Source organism: Lepisosteus platostomus, chromosome 6 (assembly GCF_059453375.1).
Source record: "Lepisosteus platostomus isolate fLepPlt1 chromosome 6, fLepPlt1.hap1, whole genome shotgun sequence".
Classification (NCBI taxonomy): Eukaryota; Metazoa; Chordata; class Actinopteri; order Semionotiformes; family Lepisosteidae; genus Lepisosteus; species Lepisosteus platostomus.
In genome coordinates, this window is record NC_142616.1 from 13,592,982 (window position 1) to 13,611,860 (window position 18,879).

Sequence of the window (18,879 nt, forward strand, 5' to 3'; positions counted from 1 at the left end):
AGTGTGTGTCTGTGATTAACAGTGTGTGTATCTCTGTGTTCAGTGTGTGTCTGTGATTAACAGTGTGTGTATCTCTGTGTTCAGTGTGTGTCTGTGATTAACAGTGTGTGTATCTCTGTGTTCAGTGTGTGTCTGTGATTGACAGTGTCTGTATCTCTGTGTTCAGTGTGTGTCTGTGATTAACAGTGTGTGTGTCTCTGTGTTCAGTGTGTGTCTGTGATTAACAGTGTGTGTATCTCTGTGTTTCAGAGTGGCAGTGGCTGTGCAGTGCTGCAGGTAGGTCTGTCTCCTGGTGAAATCTTACCCTGTGCTGAGGTCTCTGCTCTCTCCTTCATGAGGGTCTACAGGCTGAACCTGGCAGATCCACTGACCTTGGATTTGGGAATACGTGTGGAAAATCAGGATCACAGTGGTGCAGTGGAGAGCCATGCTGCCTCACAGTGCTGGAGCCCTGGGTTCAACTCCTGGGGTGCTGTCTGTGTGGAGTCTGCATGTTCTCCCTGTGTTCACATGGGTTTCCTCCCCATGGCTTTTGGGACAGAACTTGCCCTGGTGTGAGTGTGTGTGTCTGTGTGTTTAGATAATGAATGGTGACACAAAATTCTAGGTGGAGCTACAATCACAGACACCCCCCACACACAGGTCTTTAACTTAAGTGGTTATTTATTGCCCATAATTTTGTCTTAACGAGACTTATATAATCTAACTGATAGAGAGAACAAGACCTGAATATTGTGAACAAACCAGCAGTAGTAGGAGGCCGGTCCAGTGAAACTCCTCACATCCTGAACTGACTGGGGGGCTGGTCAGGAGTTTACTGTGGCTCCTCTTCAGGGCCTGTGGAGACCCTTCTGGCTCAGAAGCTCCCAGGAAACCAGTCTCTTGCTGTAGGAGATTCATGTCTTCAGTGAGTCTAGAGACCTGTAGTCTGTAGAGACCAGCAGTGAAGCGTCCTTCTGCAGGGGGAGATCAGGGCCTGTCAGAGGGCTCGATCTCCCCTGCTGCAGTCAGACCCCGGACTGCTTCCTCTGCCTCGGCTCTCTTGTGGATGGCCAGGCGGGGGGAGGGATGCAGATGGGTCTTGCTTCGCCAGTGTCGATGGTGCGCTGAGCTTCGTTTGTACGAGTGCAGTCTTCCTCTCTTCCAGCAAACACATCTGCAAACTCTCGTAGCAGAGTCCTTGGTTGTCCCTGCTCTGCCTCACTCAGTCCCTCTTTGCCGTGCTGAGTAGCTCCTCCACCATTTTGTCTGATTTTGTTGTGGTCTTGAAGGCCGAGCCCCTGTCCTCAGTTTCAGGATGCTGCTCCCTCGCACCGTGGGTCAGTGTCTCCTGACTCATGGGAAGTCTCTGGGCTCCCTGCTGTATCTCCATGGTAACTCTGGGCTGCTCTGGAGCTGTTGCACTGGTACCCAGGAGGAGGTGTGGCCCCTCGCTGCTATTAGCTTGAGGGCCACTCGGCATTTCCTGCTGGCACTGCTCTCGAGACGCACGGTTCTGCACAGAGGAGTTCAGTACCAGTGACTCCATCCTCTCACCTGGCCATCCAGGGAAAGCTCTCTTCACTGGTCTGCAGCAGAACTGCCAGGTTCTCTCCTTCTGTAGTCTGTCTGAGCCAGGCGCTGCCTGTAGGAGTTATACTGTACCTGAACATCGTGATCTTCAGCATGAACACACACCTGCAGACTCACACAGCTGAGCCTTGAAGAGCAGGGTCACCAACACATGGCTCAACAAATACAAACAGTGAAAACAGTGAGATCTGGTGGGAAATAAATTATTAGTCCAGCAAACTGATGTCGAAACGAGTAAGGAAAGTTATTGAGGTTAAATCATTCAGTGCAGTAATATCCACAGATGTCCTTCCATCAGCTCTTACAGCCATTCCTGCAGACTGCCTTCATCTAGAACTGACACAAATCATCACTTTTAAAAAGATGGAGATTACAGTATTTTTATTTCTTTAACCTTTATATTTGACTACTTAAAATTAATATCTGTTCCCCCAGTTTCTGAATATCCCTGCTTTCCTTTAAGAAACACAATTGTAGAGTCACATCACAACAAAAAATAACAAATCTGCTCAATTCACAACCAGATGTGACAAAACACATTCAAGACTCACAATATTTAAATATGTTCTTATTTTCAGTTCTCTTCACTCCTTGGGATAAAGAAAATACACTGTCGCATACAGTATATAATATGCTTTACATACAGCTACTTATGTGCAATTAAATTAATTTAGTAAATGACCCTTATTAATAAGCATGTTAACTAAGTTCTTTATCAATAAATGTGGTTTCACTGGAAAGTAGTTTAAGTTAAACATTACAATACTTTTCCAAGTGACGGACACATGACTTCCTGCCGTAGTGCCGGTGTTGTTTCCCCTCTATTCTCCTGTGATCCAGAGCTCCGCCTGTCCCACACTGAGCTGTCTCCCCATGTGAAGAGGCGCTGGGAGTCAGTCCTGTACTCCAGTCACCTCTAGAGGGCAGCAGCTCTCACTCTGGGCTCGTTGCAGTGGAGAGCAGCTTCAGCTCGGAGCTGCGGACTGATTTCAGCGGCCAAGTTCGTTGCTCTTGGTCTGAAGTCGGCGCGCTAGTTTAACACGGAGCTGTGTGCTGACCAGGGGCTGAGCTCCAGTTAGTGCGCTGTGTCAGTTCGTTACAACTGACCCACAGTGTCTGTTTTTCAGGTTTCCATACGTATTACACTGATTTGTGTGTAACGAACAAGAAAAAAAGACACACACAAGCTTTGTCTGTTCTCTCTCGGGTTCCCCTGTCTTGTGTGAAGACAACTTCAGGCTTAATTCAGGTGACAGAGTTAAATACACTGACAGACAGCTCTTAACACACACAAACAACAGATCCTTTTTATTACTGTCCTCAGCAGCGCAGGAGGAGACAAGCTTGCAGTTACTGCCTGTGTGATTCAGGTCCCTGTTATTGTTAATGAAGTGGCAGCAATTTCAGCTTTTAAGAATTTTGTCTTAACGAGACTTTTACAATCTAACTGATAGAGAGGAACCAGAATAACCATGAAAAGACAGTTTGATCATTTTTCTTCTTGTGAAATAATGTATCCATCAGTATAGAGATGCCCTCAGCCGTGTGATCTGCACACAGTGGATCATCAGGTCTCCTTCAGATTTAAAGACACTTTCTCCCACAGGAGCCAGACTCTCGCAGTGTGAGAGCTCTGCACACGCTCACAGCTCATCTCAGCCGGGCTGGGCCTGTCTGTCCTGACCAACCCAGGAGAGCCCATTTCCACAGGTCCGCCTGCCCAGTCTCTCCAGTCACATCAGAACACATCCAGAGCATCTGGACCGGTCCTGTCCACACTGTCATGTCCACTACACGCTGGCCGCACAATACTGACACTTTCTGAAGTGTTTTCTTTATTTTTACCTGCTGCACACAAACAAGCACCAGTGACTGCAGACGAGTTCAACCCAAACCAGTGATGTGAACCTGTGACTGCAGGCATCACGTGCAAACTGTGACAGAACAGTGGAAAAGAGGACAATGGGTTTTGTGTGATTAATTAATCACTCAGTTTTATCTTTGTCACTGAAATCAGCAGACTGAACAGAACTGTAGTTTACTGCAGTGAGCTTCCTGCTGGTGTGAATCCTGATACACACTCTAGACACCTGCATCTGTACTTTCATCTGAGAGAGGAGTGAGATACAGATCATTTCATCCTGTCTGTCTGCTCTCTGATCCACAGCTGATGTGACTCTGGACCCCAATACAGCTCATCCTGATCTCATCCTGTCTGAGGATGGGAAACAAGTGAGAGATGGAGACACACGACAGGATCTCCCTGACAATCCAGAGAGATTTGATCCTTGTCCCTGTGTCCTGGGAAAGGATGGGATCACCTCAGGGAGACACTACTGGGAGGTGGATGTGGGGGAGAAGACTAAGTGGGATTTAGGAGTCGCCAGAGAGTCCATCAACAGGAAGGGGAGCATCACAGTGAGCCCTGAGGATGGTTACTGGACTGTGTGGCTGAGGAATGGGAATGAGTACGAGGCTCTTGATGACTCCTCAGTCCTCCTCCCCCTGAGCCAGAAGCCCCAGAAGGTGGGGGTGTATGTGGACTATGAGGGGGGACAGGTCTCCTTTTACAATGTGGACAACAGGTCTCATATCTACACCTTCACTGCCTCCTTCACTGAGAAACTCTTTCCATACTTCAGCCCCTGTAACAATGATGGAGGTAGAAACTCAGCCCCACTGATCATCTGTCCTGTCAGTCACACAGACTGAATCAGCACATTGTCTGATTCTCTCTCTGGAATGTAAATCATTTAGTCTTTTTCATTTGAAATTGTTCTTCTGTTTCTGTTGTTTTGTGTTGTTTTCTCCACCCACTGCTGGGCATGTCCACATCTGCTCTCAACGCTACTCGTTCAGTCACCAGAAACAACATCACCTGTGGGAGGGGCTCTCTTGGAAAATGAAATTATTACTCGCTTGTGTCAAACTGTTCTACTTTCTACTTTCAGTCCATGTCATTGCTCTATTCTATTTGCTCTGCATTAATCACTTCTTTCAGTAAATCAGTAAAATTGAGTCACAGTTGTTTTCTTTATCTCTCACCTGTAAATTCTCCAGATTCATGGCTGACTAGCTGGGTCACCATCAGACACAGACTAACACGTCAGCTGAATGCCAGTCGCTTTCTACATGATGGACATTGCTGCTTCACTGTCATGGCCTGGACTCAGATAGAACTATTTCTGTATTAAATAAACTCTGAAATTCTGAATATTTGACATTTGGTCTTCATCTTCATCTTCATCATGATTTAATGTCAGCAGCTATATCACCCTGAAACTCACACCTGTCAGCCCCCTGAAGCTCAGCAGGAGTGAGTCTGGTCAGGTCCTGGAGGGGAGACTCCTGGGAGAGGTGTTAGTGGGGCCAGCAGGGGGTGCTCATCCTGTGGTCTGTGTGGGTCCTAATGCCCCAGTATAGTGACGGGGACACTAGACTGTAAAAACTGTTTTATTTGAAAGACTGACTTTCAGATCAGGAGTAAAACTGAGTTCCTGTCTCTCTGTGGTCATTAAAAACCCCAGGGTTTTTCTTGAGGAGAGTAGGGGTCCTTTCTTTATCAATCATGGACTCCTAACAACCCCCCTCTCTGAACTGGCTTCATCACTCTGCTCTCCTCCCCACTGAGAGCTGGTGTGTGTGAGCAGACTGGAGCATCATCCAGGTGGGGCTGCACACTGGTGGTGGTGGAGGGGATCCCCATTACCTGTCAAGAGCTTTGAGTAGAGTGTCCAGAAATGTGCTGTATAACTCTAAGGAATTATGATGATGATTTAGATTCCTATGTTATGGATGTGCTTGTGACTTCTGTCATTTATCACAGTGTGGAGAATCCCCGACTCTCTTTGCAGGCTGATCAGCTGTCCAGACCCTGTGATTGGAGGAAGACAGTAAACAGCACAAACACTTGTATTCTGTCCACTTTGTAACTTTGTAACATTTGTGTCAATTTCAAGGCACCTGTCCTGTCCAGGCACTGTAACAGGCGCCTGGTCTGTCTGTCAGTGTCCAGCTGTCTGTGGTCACTTGGCCACCCTACTGGGCTGCTTGTTCCAGAAACCTGCTGCTCTCGGTGTTGAGAGGATTGTCCAGCCCTGGTGCTGGAGGTCATGTCTGTCATCTGAGCTCAGTTAACAATGACCTGCAGCTGCTCTTTACTTCCTGAACTGAGTCAGAACAATCAGAACACCAGCAGACACACTGACCGGCCCCTCCAGGACCAGGACTGGACAGCCCTGCTGCAGACACACTGACCAGCCCCTCCAGGACCAGGACTGGACAGCCCTGCTGCAGACACACTGACTGACCCCTCCAGGACCAGGACTGGACAGCCCTGCTGCACACACACTGACGCCACCAGTACCAGGACTGGACAGCCCTGCTGCAGACACACTGACCAGTTCTCCAGGACCAGGACTGGACAGCCCTGCTGCAGACACACTGACCAGTTCTGGACCAGGAGTGGACAGGCTCACAAACACACTGACCAGTTCTGGACTGGGAGTGGACAGGCTCACAGACACACTGACCAGTTCTGGACGAGGAGTGGACAGGCTCACAGACACACTGACCAGTTCTGGACCGGGAGTGGACAGGCTCACAGACACACTGACCAGTTCTGGACCGGGAGTGGACAGGCTCACAGACACACTGACCAGTTCTGGAGCGGGAGTGGACAGGCTCACAGACACACTGACCAGTTCTGGAGCGGGAGTGGACAGGCTCACAGACACACTGAGCTGCAGGACAGCAGTGCTGTAAAGTGCCTCCTGTTATCAGCCCTCAGTGCTCTTGATAAAGTCATTTCCATGTCACTCAGGTTGTCTGTGAAACAGCAGCTTCAGCAGAGCTGGTAGCTCTAGCAGCTGAGAAACACAATAAACACAAAATATTATATTGTTACAATTGGGGGACATGAAAATGGTGAATAACAGGAAATTACCGAGCGGTTTAGTCAAGTAAAATAATTGATTATAACCCGCAAGTTGTAAGTGATTTTTCTGGAATACAGACGAGCCATTGGAAAAGTCAGAGGCACAGCTTTGGTGAAAAGTAATAATTCACACACAAATATTTATTAATTGAATATTTTTACTATATTAAATTTAAGTCTTTCTCTCTGCAAATCCGGATGTCACAAAATAAATGTTACTGATGTATCTTTTACGCAAGATACCAAGTTCCCTAAAAACACAGAACAGCTCTCTCTCTCTCTCTCTCTCTCTCTCTCTCTCTCTCTCTCTCTCTCTCTCTCTCTCTCAATTCAATTCAATTCAATTCAAGGTGCTTTATTAGCATGACCGATGGGTACAATCAGTGTTGCCAAAGCAAATAAAAATAATAAAATTAACATAGAACAAAACAAAAAATAGAAGTAAAATAAAATCTACAGACATGTTACAGACATTTACAACAAAGACATATTATATAATATTGACATATACTGTAGGCGGCTGGAGCATTATTGGGAGACAGACTCACTGTTCCTCAGGCTGTGACAGGAGATCACATACTGGGCTGCCAGATCAACTGAGTTCCCTCCTCCCTCTCCCAGTAGGATTGGGACCTGTTGTGGTTTTGGCAGGTGTGGGAACTCTGGGATTAGATTTCTGAATTTCGGGAAGAATGTTTCTCTAATCCCAGAGTATCTGTCACAGTGCAGTAGGAAGTGCACCTCTGTCTCTATTTCTCCCCGCTGGCAGTGGGAGCACAGCCTGTCCTCTCTGGGCAGCCAGGTCTGCCTGTGTCGCCCAGTTTCTATGGCCAGGTTGTGGTCACTGAGCCTGTACTTCGTCAGGGTCTGTTTCTGTTTGTTATTTTTTATTTTGGTCAAATATTCAGCTAGTGTGTATTGTCTGTTTAAGGTTCTGTAGCATTCCAGTTTATGTTGTGTTTGTGTGTGTGTGTCCCAGTGTGTGAGATATTGCTGTTTGATCTGTGCTGTGATGTGGTTGAGTCTGGGTTGTGGTGCTCTAGCAGTGCTGTCCTGAGGCTGGTTAGTGTTGGTGTGGCTCAGGTCGGTGAGCCTCAGGACCAGCTGGCTCAGGGGGCTCTGTTTTGGGCTCAGCTCTTGGCTCAGCAGGGCTTTGTGGTGGTAGGAATTTTGGTCACTGTTTTTTAGGTGTAGCCAATACTTTAATATTCTTTTCTGTATGTTTATCAATAGTGGGTACTGGCCTAATTCGACCCTGCACCCGTTGTTAGGAGTTTTTCTCTGCACACGGAGGATGATTCTACAGATCTCCATGTGCAGAGTTTCTGTGGGGTGTTTGTCCCATTGGGTGTAATCCTGGTCTGTGAGGGGACCCCAAACTTCACTGCCGTATAGGGCAATGGGTTGGATTACACTTTCAAATATTTGGAGCCAGATTCTTGTTGGTGGGTTGATGTTGAAGAGCCTCCTTCTTATTGCGTAGAAAGCCCTGAGTGCCTTCTCCCTCAGTGCCTTCACTGCCAGGTCAAAACTCCCGGAAGAGCTGATGGTGAGACCGAGATATGTGTAGCTGGATGTGTGCTCCAATGTGTTGTTGTTCAGTGTGAATTTGTACCTGTTTCCCTGAGGTCTGGCTTTCTTCTGGAAAACCATAACTCTGGTCTTGTCCAGATTGACTGTCAGTGCCCAGGTCTGACAGTACTGCTCCAGCAGTGCCAGGTTCTGCTGCAGCCCCTGTTCTGTGGGCGACAGCAGGACCAGGTCATCTGCGTAGAGCAGGAACTTGATTTCTGTGTCGTGTAGTGTGAGACCAGGAGCTGCAGACTGCTCCAACATTCCTGCTAATTCATTGATATAGATATTGAACAGTGTTGGGCTCAGGCTGCAGCCCTGTCTCACCCCGCGGCCTTGGGTGAAGAATTTAGTCCTTTTGTTTCCAATTTTCACTGCACATTTGCTCTCTGAATACATTGATTTAATTATGTCGTACACTTTGCCCCCTATGCCACTTTGGAGTAGTTTATAAAACAATCTCTCATGCCAAATCGAGTCAAATGCTTTTTTGAAATCGACAAAGCAGGCAAAAATTTTTCCTTTGTGTTTTTGGTGGACGTGTTTGTCTATCAGTGTGTGTAGGGTGTAAATGTGATCAGATGTGCGGTGATCTGGCAAGAAGCCAATCTGACTTTTACTCAGGACATTGTGTTCGGTAAGGAAGGCCAGTATTCGTGTATTTAGGATACTGCAGAATACCTTCCCCAGGTTACTGTTCACACAGATGCCCCGGTAGTTGTTGGGATCGAGTTTATCTCCACTCTTATAGATGGGCGTGATCAGTCCTTGGTTCCAGGCCTCGGGGAAACATCCGGCTGTCATGATGAGATTGAGGAGTTTGAGCAGGGCTTGTTGCAACTTTGGGCTGCTGTGTCTCAGCATCTCATTTATGACTCCATCATGGCCACAGGCTTTGCGTGGTCTGAGGGCCTGGAGTTTGTCCAGTAGCTCCTGCTCAGTGATTGGGGAGTCTAAGGGGTTTTGGTTGTCTTTGATAGCCAATTCCAAAATTTTGAGTTTTTCATAAATGGTGTTTTGGTCTGATTGATTTGTATTTGGGAGCTTTTCATAGAGATTTTCAAAGTATGTTTGCCAGATTGTTCCATTTTGGATGGCCAATTCTTCTGGTTTTGATTTGTTTAAGTTGTTCCACTTCTCCCAGAAACAATTCTGATTTAGTGACTCCTCAATTTCTGCAAGTTGTTTGTCTATGTATGTGTTTCTTTTCTTTTTCAGTGTGTGTTTGTAAAGTTTTACCATGTCACAGTACCTGAGTCGCAGATCTGTGTTGTGTGGTTGTCTGTGTTTTTCATTTGAGACTTTTCGTGGTGCATTTCTGATGTTTTTGCACTCCGTATCAAACCACTTTTCTTTTGCTTTTGTTTTTTGGTAGTTTTTTGATGTAGTTGTTTTTAGCTTAGATTTTGATGCTAGTTTGTGGAATAGGTGATTTAGTTTTTGTGTGGCCAAGTTTATGCCTAATTTGTTGGTTTGATACGGAGTGTTTAGGAATGTGTCCATCAGTGTCTGAATTTCGTCATGGCCCAGTGCAGTTTGGTATCTGTCTAGGTTGTCTGTGTCCCATCTGTATGCCTGGCTGAGGTCATACAGCTGGCTGGGCTGTGTCAGTGTGTCTCTGTGCTGGTGTGTTCTCTTCATGTAGAGTGTGATCTGGCTGTGGTCGGAGAGGGGAGTTTGTGGCCTGACAGTGAAGGCACTGATACAGGAGGGGTCCAGGTCGGTGATGGCGTAGTCCACCACACTGCTGCCCAGACCTGAGCTGTAGGTGAACCTGCCGTTGACGATGTACAGTCTCTCTCTCTCTCTCTCTCTCTCTCTCTCTCTCTCTCTCTCTCTCTCTCTCTCTCTCTCTCTCTCTCTCTCTCTCTCTCTCTCTCTCTCTCGCAGGGTTCAGATACTGAGCTCCAGTCAGGTTTGGTCTGGATGATCATGAAGTCGGGGCTCTCGCCTGGCGTGAGCTTCAAGTCCCAACTCCTCTCCTGTGGTCTGACCTTCTTTCTCTCTCTCTCTCTCTCTTCTTGTCCTCTTCTTGTCGTCTCTCTTCTGTGCTCTTCATGTGATCTTATATTGTGTGTGTCTGTCCTGCTCCTTGACCATCATTAATCCTCCACTTCCCCAGGTATACTAAGGTAAACTTTACAATGGTTTCTGCTCAAGGGACCCCCAGACCTGTCATCAAGGAGAAAGTCATTTTTAATTATATAGACAATGTTTCTCTTATTTCTGCTAACACTGAATACATTACTCTCCTCAAACCACCAAAAACTGAAGACATTTTCAAATATTGAGCAACACATATTCCTCTAAGGACTTTCTCAGAAAACGGTTTCACTTTGACTGTAACACCTGTGCTTTTTGTGAATCAGATATTGAAACAACCAAACACATTTTTTTTCTCATGTCATCATTCAACATCTGTCTGGCCTCTGTATGTCCTTGGTTAAATAAGTAATGTTTGTGTAAATCTAACTTTTAAGGACATCGTTCTTGTTGTCCTGAATTCAAACAAAGAAGTCTGTATGATGTTAAATGTCATTCTCATGTTGGCAACATTTCACATACATATGTGTAGAGTAAAAACAAAACTCCTTTAAAAATGGGCTTTAAAGAATTTTCTCATTCATTTAAGCTATACTCAAATTCATTAAAAATATAAAAAATATTCTTGGTGAATTGGTTTACAGAAATCTTTTAGCATATGAATTATTATTATATTACATATAAATTATTATATAAACTTAATGATGCACAATAAATGATTTAATGTGACCCCTAACATCACACAACCTTTGTACTGTTGATAAGGTTCTGATTTGTTATTCTGTTTCATTCATATGATGTTGTGACATCAGTATACCCTTGTTGTATTATTTTTGTATATAAAAAAATACGTTTTTTAAAACAAATAGCAGAAAACTTGCAGTAGTGTAGAGTAGGAGTGCCTACTGCAATCAACTTTTAAAGCAATTAAGGTGTATCTTCTTGTAACTACATTTGTGTGTTTTTACACCCCTTTGGTTAATTTGTATTTTTTTAGGTGTGGACATTGGGAACCCAGCTCCTCACAATAAACACTTTGCACTTCTGAGAAAATGATCTCCGAGACCTCCATTGTCATCCACCTCAGCCTGTAACATCATCTACACACGATATAACTGCTGTATCGACTGATCACTTCCTCCTTGTTTCTCTGCTCACATTAAATTAGATACGTTTCCACAGTCTTAATGTACTGTAGCGGGTTTTTCTTGCAACTGCGTTTTTCAAAAACGTTCACATGTTTTCTAATATCACTGACTCTGGCGAATCACAGGGACTCGCAGATGTAAACAAAGACCGAGGAGGAAACGCCACTGGACTGATCCAACTTAGCAGTGCAAGGGGGGGACAGGTTAACCGGGTATTACACAAAAACAAAGGTCATATGCCATGCTGAGTTGGCAGATAAATACTTTAAAACAAGTTTATTGATTGTTTATCACTGTGTGATTTGACGATCGTTGTATGTTGTCAGAACCCCGTTTTCACTAATCTGAAGATCCGGTGTCACGATGTGTTTAAAATGACCCCCCTGCATCCACGGTTCTCCTGCCAGACCCGGAAGAGCGCGGCGGCTCGAGGCGACGCTGTAGAGGTTCTGACATCCGGGATCCGGACTGACCGACACCGGTACAGTAGAGATATAATACTGGTCCAGTCCAGTCAGGTCTGGTACAGGTCCAGTAGAGATTTAGCTCAGGTCCAGTACATGTTCAGTAGAGATATAGTACAGGCCAGTAGAGATATAGCACAGGTCCAGTCCGGTCCAGTACACATCCAGTAGAGATATAGTACAAGTCCAGTCAGCGGTGCCCAGTTACCAGTACATCCTACTGTACTGTAGGCGGAGAAGGACAAAACAGGGCAGGAGACGAAGAGGATCAGGACGGGTCGACAGACAGGGGGACTACGGTGATCCGGTGCTCGGGGACGAAGGCCTTCCAAGGGGAAATCCCAGACACAGCCCAAAGTCCAAAACCAGGAGATCCACCCAAGACGAATCAAACACAGTTAAAATTCGGAACGGAGTCCGGAACAAGGACAGGGATTAGAACGAAGGGGACAGGACCGGGCTCCCCGAGCCCCGGACTCAGACGGTCAGGACGCCGTCTCTCCTGGACCCGCTGGTAGGCGGGACTCCGGGCGTCCATCTTCCAAAGTTGAGCCAGGAATAGCGGGAGCACCGGGCTTAAATATTGAGGGGCAGAACTGGGGGCAGGTGCACATCATGAGCTAAAATCCGAAAGGGTCGGAGCGCCTTGAGAGGAGGGATCCCGATCGTGACGGAGTGCAACTGAGCATACTGAGCCTCTCACAGATCTGGCACAGCGGATCGGTGATGAGGGACAGAAGCACCATGATCCTGATGACCGGGGAATTGGCAAATGGCTTCAGTCTGTCTTCGGGTCTTGAGGAGGCACACTTGTGCAATACCAGTTCGTAGGTTTGATTTTATTGATCATCGTTTCTGTAATTATACTGTGTATTAAGTCCTTGTGTGGTAGGGCTTTTGCCTCTGAACTAATAATACGACTTAGAAGATCAAAGGAGGAATAAACAACTTTTCTAAAGTCAGAGCAAATGCAAAGGAAATCTATTGACGCTTATGTGTAGAAAATAGTGGTTTCCGCAGTATTTTGTAAAGGGGGACTGAGGGTATTATTCCCAATTCAGGTATATGTCTTTTATATTTTAAACACTTGTATCTTTTAACTTTCCACTCCAACGGTTGTGAAAGTATGTAGTTCTGCTTTTGTCTATATGTGCTGAATTGTCAACGTATGTTATGTTGCATAAATGCCATATGTTCCTGGCAGAGTTACAGAAACAATGAGGAACTTGCTTGACTGCTCTTCACGTGCACAGCCAATGTCAAATCCCTTCTATGGCAAGTTCTACAGACTTTACTGTATAAAACGACCACTCGTTGTAATACATCTTTGAGTCTGACCTGCAAGAGTTAGGCTCCCATATGCATATGTAATTAAGAAGATTTCTGCTACACCCGAATTGCTGTCGTTTGTTTGACACAACACTTTAACTAGAGAACTACTGTACTAGTACTTGTAGAACAAGAGGACTATTCTCCTGTACTGGACTGTAGCTCCTATTGTAACAGGACTGTTCTCCTGTACTGGACTGTAGCTCCTATTGTAACGGGACTGTTCTCCTGTACTGGACTGTAGCTCCTATTGTAACAGGACTGTTCTCCTGTACTGGACTGTAGCTCCTATTGTAACAGGACTGTTCTCCTGTACTGGGACTGTAGCTCCTATTGTAACAGGACTGTTCTACTGTACTGGACTGTAGCTCCAATTGTAACAGACTGTTCTACTGTACTGGACTGTAGCTCCTATTGTAACAGACTGTTCTCCTGTACTGGACTGTAGCTCCTATTGTAACAGGACTGTTCTCCTGTACTGGACTGTAGCTCCTATTGTAACAGGACTGTTCTCCTGTTCTGGGACTGTAGCTCCTATTGTAACAGGACTGTTCTCCTGTACTGGACTGTAGCTCCTATTGTAACAGACTGTTCTCCTGTACTGGACTGTAGCTCCTATTGTAACAGACTGTTCTCCTGTACTGGACTGTAGCTCCTATTGTAACAGACTGGTCTACTGTACTGGACTGTAGCTCCTATTGTAACAGACTGTTCTCCTGTACTGGACTGTAGCTCCTATTGTAACAGACTGTTCTCCTGTACTGGACTGTAGCTCCTATTGTAACAGACTGGTCTACTGTACTGGACTGTAGCTCCTATTGTAACAGACTGTTCTACTGTACTGGACTGTAGCTCCTATTGTAACAGGACTGTTCTCCTGTACTGGACTGTAGCTCCTATTGTAACAGACTGTTCTCCTGTACTGGACTGTAGCCCCTATTGTAACAGACTGTTCTCCTGTACTGGGACTGTAGCTCCTATTGTAACAGACTGTTCTCCTGTACTGGACTGTAGCTCCTATTGTAACAGGACTGTTCTACTGTACTGGACTGTAGCTCCTATTGTAACGGGACTGTTCTCCTGTACTGGGACTTGAAGAGACTCCTCAAAGTAACTGATTTTCAGGTGAATCATACATTGGATTCATTCTAAATGAAGAATGGCGACTTCTAAAGTTCAAATTAACCAAGCTATTATGTATTCAGTCTCATCGAAAAGAAGTTCAAAGAGAAAGGCAATCATGACAATGTGAAAAATAGTTCAGAAACCAATAGTGTGTTAGAAAGTTAAAAGATGATGAATACACCAACTAAAATTCTTTCAATGAAAAAAATCAACAGTGGCAGAAATTACAGACACTAGCAATGTGGTGATTTTGGAAGGAATACAAAATCTTACAACATGCATCTGCTCTCAGGTTGAAAAGCTCCTAAATTCACATGATCAAATGAAACAAAACACAGCGATGGTGGATTTGCCATCCAAATCTCTTGAATTCACTGCTGCAGGACTGGAGTACTGTAAATCATCTCAGATTCAGAGATGACGTGGCCTACTGCAAATTGAAAAAGAGGATTTAAAAAAATTGAGCTTGGAACATGAGAGAAACAAATGCTAAAAGGACTGAAAGAAGAGGACAAAAGTGACAGAGGTACTAAGTCGAATGGCTCCTGAGTGCTCTAAAAAAATTTCCAGATGCAGTGGACGCAGGTCGTCGGATGGGAAGAAGAGAGGACTCCAAACTGCCACAAGTCATTGTTACGGAGAACCACTAAGAAGTCTGCAGTCTGCAAAGAGCTGGGCCTTCGGTTTGCTGAGGACTGAGCTGAAGCAGACAGAGCCCCCAGAGCTGAACCCTGCCGCGGCTGGAGCTGGCGAGGAAGAGAGGTGAAAGAGCCTACTTCCACGATCCTGTGGCTTGTATCAGTGGCCGCCCTGTTTCAGTAAAAGAATAACTGAACTTGACACTTCCTATATTCTTGGCCATTGATATCGCTGAGGATGTTGAAAAAAGCCTGGGACACTTAGTCCTGCTTCAATCTACTGCCCTGCTGTACTAGGTGAGAGATTCCTTTGATCTTTATGGCTTAAAACATTTCTTTTGAAAACTCAGTAACTGTATCTTTAAGTTTTTAAAACGTAAAGCCATGTTTAACCCTCGGCAATTTGTTTTTGTCTTTCTCTATTTCCAGAGATGTCATCTGTTCTGTCGACCCTCTTAGGCGCCAGGAGTTGGACCACTGCATGTACTCTATCGCTGATCTTTCTGTTTGTTACGGTGGCTCTTTATTGTAGGACTACCACAAACACCACCGAGCTGTTCTCGCTGCAGATAATCATATTGCAGACTGGTCCTCTCCAGATACTGACCTTTTTGCCTGAGGTTTTAGTGGCCTCAGAGCCCACGCCTCCTGCCCTCTCCACCTCGTTCTGTCTAGAGCTGCAGCCTCTGCCTCTTCCTCCACCTCTTCTGTCTCTGACCCCCCTTCCTCTCCAGCTTCTATTCATTCTTCTGTTCCTCCATCTCGTTGCTCGTCTTTGGACAAATATGCACGCCCAGTTCCATGTTTTCGGTCTAAACAGATTTGCAGTAATTTTCACCGTTCTTCTTCTTCAGCTAAGATATGCTCCTATCAGCACATTAATAACTTGCTGCGGTGATGCCCACTCTAGACTCTTCTGTCCCGCAGCTCCAAAATGACTGTCTACCCTCTTCCAAGTCCAGACACCCGTCTGTATTCCCGCCCTGGAACGGCCCTTCGGAATCATCCCGATCCCCCTTTTATTCCCTCCCTTCTAGACGCCTTCTGAAACGGGTTTTCTACTGGCCTGTCTTCAATTCCAGATTCATCTCATTCTTGTGTCTCAGCCTTCGTTCCGCTACTCCTGAACCTGAGGGGGTCACTGCCTTGAATCACTCTCGGCTCCAAAAAGGGTTTCTCGTTGGCCCCTTCCTGGAGTCTCCTTTTTCACCATACTGGATCAGTCCTATTGGCCTTGCTACTCGTACTTTTCCAGCAAGAAACGCCTTATCATTGACCTTTCTGCCCCTAGAGGCCGTTCTGTCAGCAGCATCAAATCTCTCCTCCCTCATGACCAGTTTTCTCTTCACTATGTTACTTTGCTACAGGCGGAGCTGTGGCTCTGTGTCTCAGGATCTGCACCTGTGGCTGGCAGGTTGCTGGTTCAAGTCCTGTGGCTGGCAGAGGAATCCTACTCCGTTGGGCCCCTTAACCCCAGCTGCTCCAGGGGTGCTGTATAAATGGCTGACCCTGTGCTCTGACCCCCAGCTTCTCTCTCCCTGTCTGTGTGTCTCATGGAGAGCAAGCTGGGGTCTGGGAAAAGACACATTCCTAAAGCAAGAGATTGTATAGGGCCAATAAAGTGATCTTATCTTATCTAGGATGACATCTGTTGCATCGGATTGGCTGCCCACAGTGCCTGGCTAGCCAAAGAAGATATTTCAGATGCTCTCAAGCTCATGCCTGTCCACCCATCCCCCCATCATCTTTTCGGTGTCCAATGGGACAATAGGAACTGTTCTGCTACTCAGCTCACTCAGCTCACTCAGCTTTGGTTGCCGCAGTGACCCTAAGATCTTCGACAGGCTCTTGGAAGCTCTCTGCTGGATTTGACTTAACTGAGAACCTTTTCTCCTTCACCTCCTCAGCGACTTTCTTCTCCGCTCTCTGCCAGCTGACGCCGCCGTATCAGCTGACGCTCGGACGGATATCAGAATGTGGAGTCTTTTAATCCGCCACTGGAACGGCCTGTCTGTGTTTCCTGGTGATGGGTGTTCTGCTCCACGCAGTCTGTCTCTCTTCACTGATGTTTCTGCTGTCGGATTTTCAGGTATATTTGATGGTCAATTTCTTTGTATTTTCTGGCGCTCTTAATCCCTGGAGCTCTCGCCCCGTGTACGATCCTCGGCCCTTCTGGAACTCTGCCCTATTGTTGCTGCCGCCCACGTCTGGGGGCACCACTGGACCGGAGAATCAGTTCTATTTCACTGTGATAACAAATAAACTGTATATGGCTGGTATTGGTAGTTTAATTAAAAGATACACACCAGTATTCCACTTTCTTCCGAAACATTTTAAGCATCAAAGCTTCCAGATACTATTATCATTATTTACACAGTAAACCTGACATAACACTGCTTCTGCAGTATCTGGAGACACTGACAGGAGGACAATGTCATTTCCACACCACAGTGACTGACACCTCTTCACACACTCCTGGAGTTTGACAGTGTTCAGAGACCAAGTGTGTGTCTGTGAAAGAAAGAGTCCGGATACTGTTGTCATAACTGGGGTTATGACACGACAGACACAGTATGACGCAATATGACGCAGTATGACATGTTGTGACACGCCACGCCTACCGCGTTTCACCACAGCGTACTCCGTGCAATTTGAATGGCTGCATCTGTGTATACTGTACACACTAGTTATTTAAATTGAATTATTGTGTACATATACAGTAGTAATTAGAAAACAGGCAATAGTGATCTGTAATAGCAGTCATTACTGTATGTTATCTACATTTCTGCGTCGGAACAAACTGATCTTTTACTACAATTGCAATTCTACCTTTTCTCACCTACAGAAATATTGGAAATCAATTCACATATTGTACCAGTAATTGTGTATTTATAGTTCTCATTTTACTACCTGCCTGCAGAACCCAACGTTTATCTGCATTAACCATCACCTGACAGCTGTTCGCTCTACTCTATTAATGAGCTATTTCAAATTCTTTTTTTATTTCATTTTCTGTTTCTACAGTACTGTATGTGTTCATCCTCTTAAACTGGAGTGCTCTTTACACATGACTGAGTTACTACCCTTCTCTCTTTCAGTAGAGATGATCAGTTTCCTGAGTTTAAGAGTAAGTGAACCCTTTGTCTTATTCTGAGCACAAGAGTGGTTAACAATCACAAATATTCATGTTTTGATAAGAAGTCAGCAGCGGATGTGAGTGAAGTGATGGTCGTGATCGGAAGCCAAAACTGCTCAGCTTGTTTTGGAGATTTAGGATTTAAAGATTTGAAGAAATGGGTTTGACCGTTCCAGACGTCCAGATAGACGAGTGTAGATGCAGGTCTGAGCCCCTCAGCCACCTGCCTCCTCCTGACCGGAGCAGATCTTCTCCTCTGAGGGCTGTGCTGCTGTGATCCAGAGAGAAGAGTGGGGTGCCGTCGTCATGTCCCCATGTAAACAGCCCTCTCCTCCTGTGACGTAGTAGAGTGAAAATCAAGAGGGGAGGTGACTTTCTCCATCATCCTCAGTGCTCTGCAGTCTATGAGCCCTTCGCGTTTCAATCTGATCATCCTCTACAGTCTCAGTCCATTGGCAGCGTCCATGTCAGAAAACCAGTCGAACTGATTCCTCCTCTGACTCAGAGCTCAGACTTCTCGCCATCTTGTCCTGCAGCCCGATCAGTGGCTTTCAAGAGTCGCTTCCCTCCCGTCTCTCTGCAGCCTGCAGGCTGTCGACTCCTGAGCTTCTGCAGGGGTTTACTGAGCAAGCTGAAGTCACACTGACAGGCTGTGATCAGGTCGTTAGTGTTTTGTATTTGTGACGTATGTTACCTGTGAAATATCTGTGTCCTCCAGAGCCTCTCTCACACCTTGTTCAGCAAAATGGCTCTGCTAAGCTGCTCCTTGCAGAAAGTCTGTGAGTCTCAGAAGCTGTTCTTTACAGGGAAAACTTGGCTCCTGGCACCATCACAACTATCTTCCTGGGTCAAACTTGATCGACTGTTTAAAACAGAAGCTTTAAACTCATTTAAGTGTCCTGCTTCTGTAGAGACT

General features: G+C 45.8%; 1 protein-coding gene, 1 long non-coding RNA gene and 1 pseudogene across 6 annotated transcripts in view; all 3 read left to right on the forward strand.

Moving 5' to 3' along the window:
- Positions 1-498, forward strand: part of LOC148660444 (butyrophilin subfamily 1 member A1-like) — a 48,204-nt gene extending 47,706 nt beyond the window's left edge. For 3 of the 5 annotated variants that reach the window (XM_088637826.1, XM_088637823.1, XM_088637827.1), the window contains exon 12: positions 250-495. In XM_088637826.1, the coding sequence (XP_088493952.1) occupies positions 250-296 (47 nt within the window). In that variant the 3' untranslated portion in view covers positions 297-495. Of the gene's footprint in view, positions 1-249 lie in introns of all 5 variants that reach the window. The other 2 variants (XM_088637824.1, XM_088637825.1) reach the window with 1 other exon arrangement.
- A 3,234-nt stretch (positions 499-3,732) lies between these two features.
- LOC148660445 (zinc-binding protein A33 pseudogene) lies at positions 3,733-4,786 on the forward strand (annotated as a pseudogene).
- Positions 4,787-11,380: 6,594 nt separating this feature from the next.
- Positions 11,381-15,670, forward strand: LOC148660446 (uncharacterized). The gene is made up of 3 exons (XR_015939782.1): positions 11,381-12,562; positions 14,760-15,124; positions 15,257-15,670. It is a non-coding gene; the product is annotated as an uncharacterized LOC148660446 (long non-coding RNA).
- The last annotated feature ends 3,209 nt before the right edge of the window (positions 15,671-18,879 follow it).